Source organism: Neophocaena asiaeorientalis, unplaced genomic scaffold (genome assembly GCF_003031525.2).
Source record: "Neophocaena asiaeorientalis asiaeorientalis breed wild unplaced genomic scaffold, Neophocaena_asiaeorientalis_V1.1 scaffold230, whole genome shotgun sequence".
In the NCBI taxonomy this organism is placed as follows: Eukaryota; Metazoa; Chordata; class Mammalia; order Artiodactyla; family Phocoenidae; genus Neophocaena; species Neophocaena asiaeorientalis.
Window position 1 is genome coordinate 1947499 of NW_020175186.1, and position 7600 is coordinate 1955098.

At 51.1% G+C, this 7600-nt stretch overlaps 1 protein-coding gene across 2 annotated transcripts in view; it reads left to right on the forward strand.

Annotated features, from left to right (window-relative positions):
- The window catches only part of NAV2 (neuron navigator 2), a 274074-nt gene that overhangs the window by 205809 nt on the left and 60665 nt on the right, over positions 1-7600 (forward strand). Inside the window, exons 12-16 of one of the 2 annotated variants that reach the window (XM_024764609.1) lie at positions 238-529; positions 1257-1959; positions 4597-5064; positions 5731-5796; positions 7138-7182. In XM_024764609.1, the coding sequence (XP_024620377.1) occupies positions 238-529; positions 1257-1959; positions 4597-5064; positions 5731-5796; positions 7138-7182 (1574 nt within the window). The remainder of the gene's footprint in view (positions 1-237; positions 530-1256; positions 1960-4596; positions 5065-5730; positions 5797-7137; positions 7183-7600) is intronic. The other variant, XM_024764610.1, reaches the window with a different exon arrangement.

Genomic DNA, 7600 nt, shown 5'->3' on the forward strand with positions numbered 1-7600 from the left:
TCTTTTTACTCTCCTCCCTCACTCCCTTTTAGGACATATTCGTATTCTTTGCTTTCCTTGGACCCAACATATCAGGCTTCCTAACAAGATAACCGGAGTACAAGGCCCAAACATTTTAAAGTAGTCATCTGTTATCTTTCCCTTAACTTGTCCAGGGCATGGGCATTTTTGCTCTGGGGTGAGGGGCTCTCTAGCCTGGGGTTTGAGAAAGACTAATTCAGAGGGTCTCCTTCGCAGACCGACGCTGAGAAGCACTCACAGGTGGAGAGGAATTCCCTGTGGTCCGGCGATGATGTCAAGAAGTCAGACGGAGGGTCAGACAGCGGCATAAAGATGGAGCCGGGGTCGAAGTGGAGGCGGAATCCTTCTGATGTGTCTGACGAGTCCGACAAAAGCACGTCGGGCAAGAAGAACCCCGTCATCTCTCAGACAGGCTCGTGGCGGCGAGGCATGACAGCTCAGGTGGGCGTCACCATGCCGAGGACGAAGCCGGCCGCCCCGGCAGGCACGCTGAAGACCCCAGGGACTGGTGAGTCAGGGGCGTGCGTGGGCACTTGTCATTTTCAAAACCTGAGCCGCAGTCACTCTAGCGAGGGCTTGATGATATTTTTAAATCCCTGTAAAATGCACAGGTATTTCTTCTTAGGGTTTAGACTCTGCTCATAGCCAGCTTTCAGAAAGGTTCACATCTTGACCTTTCTCCAAGTGGAAGTATGTAAGCATGAGAGCCTCTTAAACTCTGAAGGTGGTTCCACTGCCGAGACATGTTGGACTGGTTTAAGCATGTGCTGGGTCGGAGCTAACATACCCAGTGAAGGCTATTCAAGAGCACGTGGTTAGGAGCTGTCGGTGTGTTGAATTGACGTTGTCCATGATTTAAGGATGTATGTAAACGAGGGCAGTGTTTTTGCAGGAAGGTGGGGTACCCCTTGAAAATGATAGGGACAGCTTTTCAATGGACAGAGGGAGAATGGCCAATAAAACACAAGATCTCTTTCCCAGACATATCAGTGATTGGCTGGCTTTGCTTTATTCTGGGTAAATTTAGACTGCTTTGCGAATGAGGAAAACCATTGACATCTCCTAAAAGCTTCACGGTGACAGTTGTAGACGCGATTATCTTTATGAAAAGCTCTTTCCTCTGTCTCCCAAGGGGACTGCTTTCCCCCAGGAGAAAGCGAGCCAGTTCTTTGGAGGAGGGGCTGGCGGAGCTGACTTCTTGGTTTGCAGGCTAACCTTTCTGATCTCTCTCGCAGGAAAAACAGATGATGCAAAGGTGTCTGAGAAAGGAAGGCTGTCTCCCAAAGCCTCCCAGGTGAAGCGCTCCCCGTCAGATGCCGGCCGCAGCAGTGGTGATGAATCCAAGAAACCCCTCCCCGGCAGCTCCAGGACGCCCACTGCCAACGCCAACAGCTTTGGGTTCAAGAAGCAGAGTGGCTCTGCCGCTGGTTTGGCCATGATCACAGCCAGTGGGGCCACTGTCACCAGCAGGTCAGCCACACTGGGCAAGATCCCAAAGTCGTCCGCACTCGTCGGTCGGTCCACCGGTCGGAAGACAAGCATGGATGGGGCTCAGAATCAGGATGATGGGTATCTGTCCCTTAGCTCCCGGACAAATCTACAGTACCGGAGTCTGCCAAGGCCCAGTAAATCCACCAGCCGGAATGGGGCTGGGAACAGGTCTAGTACCAGCAGCATAGATTCCAACATCAGTAGCAAGTCAGCAGGCCTGCCGGCGCCCAAGCTGAGGGAGCCTTCCAAGACAGCCCTGGGCAGCTCTCTGCCAGGTCTGGTCAACCAGACCGATAAGGAGAAAGGCATCTCATCCGACAACGAGAGCGTGGCTTCCTGTAACTCAGTGAAGGTGAACCCGGCAGCCCAGCCTGTGTCTAGTGCGGCTCAGGCCACCCTCCAGCCAGGGGCCAAGTACCCTGATGTGGCCTCTCCCACGCTCCGCAGGTAAGTGGGTAAATGGCACCGAGCGGAACTGGAATACATGGAGTGGCATCCTGGATTAATAACTTCCTGTTTTCTTAGCTGAAGCCGCCTCTGGTTTTCTCCACTTCAGTCCTTGGGTAAAGCTGTTTGGTCGGATGCTGCCAGCAATTCTGCTCAACTGATTATTTTCCCTCGTTGGCATGAAAAACATAAGCCTCTGGAATCAATCCTCCTGGGTTTGAATCCTAGGTCCACCTTAATTAGCCACCATGTAACCTCTCTTAATACTTCTGCCTCTGTTTTCTCATCTGTAAAATTGGGATGGTGATACCTACCTACAGGTTCTTGTGTCCATTAATCTGTGTAACTACATCTGGCCCCTAGTAAGTACTCAATAAAAGTTAGCTGCCATCGAAGATGAGATCCTAATACTCCCGTAGATCTGGAAGCAGTTTTGTTTTTAATCTGTGGCTCAGGTTCCTCCTCTTTATGCCAGACAGTGGCATAATGACCAGATCTTTTCCCCAAACAGTCCAATATCCCCCACATACTTTTTTATACTGCATGCATAATTCCAAATTAGTGCCTGAAATTTTAGCTTCCTTTAAAAAAAAGAAAGAAAAAAACAACTCAAAGCAGAAGCGTTTTTGAAAAAGAGAATTTGATTTCCTATTACCTGAAAAAGGCGTTTTCCTGTACTTCCACAACGGGTGGAAATTTGTACGTTAAAATTGATGGTTCGCTTTAAACTTCAGCTGCATTGAGCAGAGTTCATCCTACCTTTTCAGGAAATTTCTTGTCGTAAGAAAGAGTAAGTCCAAGGATAGAAAATTTAGCAGTGAAAAAATAAAAATTATGTGCACATGTACATATTTGGGGATGAATGGGAATGTTTGCAAAGCCTTCAGAAGAAGCATTCCACACGAAAAGTCTAATGCAGCAGTTCGCTGTTCTTTGTCTAGACTTGATTATTAGAATTTCAGTAATTATTTTTTCAGGGGAAAGTCTTATTGGGCTGCTCTTTGTTGTTTTAACAGGTTGCCTTGTAAATGAAAATTTTCTCTACTTCTTGCCTCAAGTATTATATGTAATATTCGCTCTTTGGTATTATAGATTTCCTTTAGTAACTACAAAGGCATTTTAGTAGACCCTTAGGCTAGTGTAATAGAATACTTGAAAATGCATGCAGCTTCTTAGGCTGTGAATTGAGCACCTTTCAGCCCACTCCTAGCAATTACATTTTTCCTAAATTGTTAAGGTGTTCTGAATTCTCTCGTTGTGCATTAGTATGAAGAAGAGGAATCTTAGGTGAAGTGTGATAGCTCTCTTCAAATGGTTTGAAGGACTAACAGACAAAAGATTGGGCTTTTTCTGTGTAGTTACACATGGCAGGATTAGGAGCAAGGCATAAAAGTTGGAAGGAGGTGGGTTAGATTTTGGTTTTGTAACAATTGGAGGCGCTTGGCAACGGAGCCAGTTAGCCTTTCGAGTATAAAGTAGTGAGGTCCCTGACACTGGAGGTATGTAAGCACTCTAAAGCCAAGGTTCTGCAACAGGATAGTTCTTTCCCTGTCACCAGGCAAAAAGTGTTCCTCTTCTGTCGCCACACATTGTACTGAGGGTTGATTATGTGTTTATTTATTTTTACAACAATTGGGATTTGTAACAACCGTTTGGAGAGGTCGGAGGTCAAACTCACACCACTTTGACTAGCTGGGTGAAAGGCAACCTGCCTATCATAGTATGTAGTAGTATCGTCTGTTTTCGGAGATACCTGTTCCGTGACAGTTTTAGTGGATAGAATAAAGCCATTACATTTCTAGAGTATGTACTGTCCTTCGACTTTAAGACAGTTTTTCCATCCTACCAGAGAACCCTCTGCCAACAGCAGAGGGAAGTGTCTGTGCCATTCCCTGTGTTCCGACAGCACATTTGTGGTCATGAGCAGTGGGGGAGATGACATGCAATGGCATTTCTGTGTGTCTATCACAGAGACGCCGTTCACACCCAGCGTGTCTGGTCGAACATCTTGTGAACCCCACAAGGTTTGTGTGTATCACTGGACAGTATTAGCTCTCTGGCCCTAAAAGACACATCTTTCAGGCTGGGCTTTCATGTAAGAATACATCTGAGAGGATACATTGCCCAGCCTGCCTCCAGATCTAGCCTCCTGTTCTTGATTCTACACGTTTGCTTAGAGATCAAAGAAACCAACTCCTTTGGAGCTGAACTGTCATACACGGAGTGCCTGCTTTGTGCCTGGGGTCATGGATGAAAAGGTGATCAAGACAGGTCTTTTCCCTTGAGATGTTTCCTGGGCAAGGGCAGTTTCCTAGTTACTCTATTTATGGAAAGAAAGGAAAGCAAGATGTTGGACCAGCAAGGGATAGGCCTGTAGAAAATTACTCCCCATCTCCCTTTGGCTCAGGTAGATCCAGGGTCTCAGCAGCAGCCTAGAACTTGAAGGTGGAGCCTTTGCTCCACCAGTGCCCTGGCCCGCTGTGTGGCAGCCTTTCCCAGGGCAGCGCCTCGAGCTGTAGAAAGGACTGCGCCTCCCTCCCCAGGGGTCTCACTAGCTCCTGTGCCCTGCCCTCCTCTGACGGCCGGCGTCCCTGGGCTTTGGGTGTTCAACCCGTGTAAACCTTTGTCTCTTCGCAGACTCTTTGGTGGGAAGCCTACCAAGCAAGTGCCCATCGCCACAGCCGAAAACATGAAAAACTCGGTGGTCATCTCCAACCCTCATGCCACCCTGAGCCAGCAAGGTAACTTAGAGTCCCCCTCGGGCAGCGGCGTCCTGAGCAGCGGCAGCAGCAGCCCTCTCTACAGTAAGAACGCAGACAGCACCCAGTCCCCCCTGGCCTCCAGCCCCAGCTCCGCCCACTCGGGCCCCTCCAACAGCCTCACGTGGGGCACCAACGCCAGCAGCTCCTCGGCCGTTAGCAAGGACGGCCTGGGCTTCCAGTCGGTCAGCAGCCTCCACACCAGTTGCGAGTCCATTGACATCTCCCTGGGCAGCGGAGGGGCACTGAGTCACAACTCCTCCACCGGCCTCATTACCGCTTCTAAGGATGACGCCCTGACCCCCTTTGTCAGAACCAACAGTGTGAAGACCACACTGTCGGAAAGGTTGGTGCTGTGTGTTTGGCTGCCTTTATCTCCCCGAAAGACGCCCTTCCGGGAGTCCAAAGATTATGTCAGGAAGCCCAAGTGTTAGCTCACCTTTGCTGGGAGATTTCTCTCTTCCTGATCACTGCCGTCTCTCCAGAGGGAAGCCCGTTGGGGATGGATTAAGCCTGGCTCTGCTTCCTGTTGTCTTTCACTGTGGTTTTTCTCAGTGCATGGAGCTGCTGGAAGTCTCTTGGGGGCAGATTTCATGCTGCCTTTTGAAAGCGCATTCCGCTTTCGAAGTCCTTCCTTTTTATTGTGTGTTCATCACTGCCTCTTTCCCTGCCCCTTGTAATTGTGTCGTCCAAGCAGGGGGCGGCTGCAGCCGCGGAGCGTGTGGTGGGATGTTCCTTAAGCAGCCCAGTCCACACGCTGGTCCTCGGGGCAGACACCCTCCTACTGAAGGGCCGCAGGCCAGAGCGATAGGAAATCAAGAAACCAGAATTGTCCTCAAAGCTCTGAATCTCACCGCACTAGTGATACATGTCCATTTTCTCCACATGGGGAAGAAAGCCATTATCAGCACTGGAAATGAGAAAAATGTCCTAGTCATTGTGTATAATAACCCCACCCCCTCCTTCCAATCTAATGCACCTTCTCTTGTTTTCCACCTGCCTGGCCTTCTAGCCCTCTCTCTTCCCCTGCCGCTAGCCCTAAGTTCTGCAGAAGTACTCTGCCCAGGAAACAGGACAGGTAATGACGTTGTAGGCCGGGGACGCCACCGAGCCTCTAGCTTCCTCTGCCCTCCCCCCTCCCCCCCGCGTCAAGCCAGATGTCTTGTATGAGGCTGTTGGCCTGCGGCTTCCGCTTGTGTTCGTGGCCCCGGTGTGCTCTGTGACCCCCCCAGACATGCCTGTGAGGGTCTGTTCCGCTGCCCACAAAACTCAGAAAGAGGTGGAGCGGGGCTGGCCCCTCCTCTCCCAGCTTGGGAAGGAACCTCAAGCCTGCCACCTGGCGAGGGGCAGCAGAAGCTCTCACTGGCATCTCAGCCTCCCCGTGGCATGTTCCTGCTTCCCAGCTTCCTGCCCTTTCTCCTCTCTCCCCTCCCTCTCCGAGCCCAGAAGTGACCTGCCGCCCACCACGCGGCTCTGCGGCCCTCACCTTTGTCTCCCACACCCCTGCTCCCCGTGCAGCTGGCTCTTTGCCCTCTCAAAGGCCTCTGCTGCGGATTGGCTCTGTGTCTCGCAGGCTGTGGTGTTCTGTGTGCCCGTGTTCTGTAAGAAGAATATGTGGAGTGTTGTTGGCCCCCAGATGCCCTGAGGGTGGGCCTCAGACATGGATCTTGACCTTGAGTTTGTGGGGAAGCCATGGCTTGGCCAAACGTAATGAGCGGATATTGTTTCGTGCTAGGGGGGAAAAAATTAATGAAAACCCTCTTCACTCCATTAACAACGAAAACTTTGCCTTTGTCAGACTCATAGACCAAGCCTTTAAACCTAGCTCTTTGGAAATCCGAATGTTGCGACTTTATCAGCCAGCAGGTTGTAACATGCCCCGACTCTGCCCAGGGCTCAGCTCCTAGCTACGCCCAATGAGAGCCTCGAAAACTGAGAGGGACCTGGAATTCACTTGTTACAGATGAATTCCAAATATGTAGACTGCTGGCCTCTTGAAACTCTCCAGCAAGTCCCTTCTCTCACTTGAAGTCATCGCCATTGGCATTTGGTGGAGGGCCAGAGTGCTTAGGGGTGTGGGGAGCCCGGCGTCTCTCTCTGCCGCGGAAGGCATGGGCTCTGCTTCCAGATGGGGGGCAGATCCTGAGTTTGGATTTGAACCCACGGAAAAGGTGGAGCAGTTGGGGCCGAGAGGATCAGGCCTCCTGGGGACGGGGGTGGAGGATGCCTGGGTGTGAGCGCAGGCCTGGGTTTCCTTTGTTCCCGTGGCTGTGGATGTGTTGCATGCAGAGGACCCCTCCCTGGTGAAGTGAGTCTCTTCCTCCAGATCTCTTGGCTCGTCCTTAGCCTTTCCCCCTCACATGGCCTGCTTTCCCTGTGCTTCTCTGAGGTTCTTACGTTTGTTTTAACTTTCCTACAGTGACCCGCACCTTGATAGGAACACTTTGCCTAAAAAAGGACTCAGGTATCTGTGTTTTCTCCTTGCATCCATGCCATCTGGTGTGGCTCTGGGGCTTGGCTGTGTGGCTCTCTCATAGCTGGTGGGGCTCGGGCTGGGCTGGGGGTCCCCGCTTTGGCAGCAGGACCCTTTGGATGATGGCTCCCCTCGCAACCCTCTCGTTCTCATCTCTCCACGTGTCGGCTTCTTTGCTTGAGCAGAGGCTGTGCTCTTTCAGGCTTACTGTGGTCAAACCATCTCATGACGGCCATCCCTGAGCAAGCCCGGAGAGCGGTTACCGCTTCTTCCGGGGCCAGTGGGTTTAATCGCTGATCATTTTGCCATGACCATTCCATTCACGGGCTGTCTTCCAAGAGAAAGGATATGACTTGTAGCATGTTGATTTGTCAGCTGGGACACAGAGCAAAGGAGAGAAATATCCCCC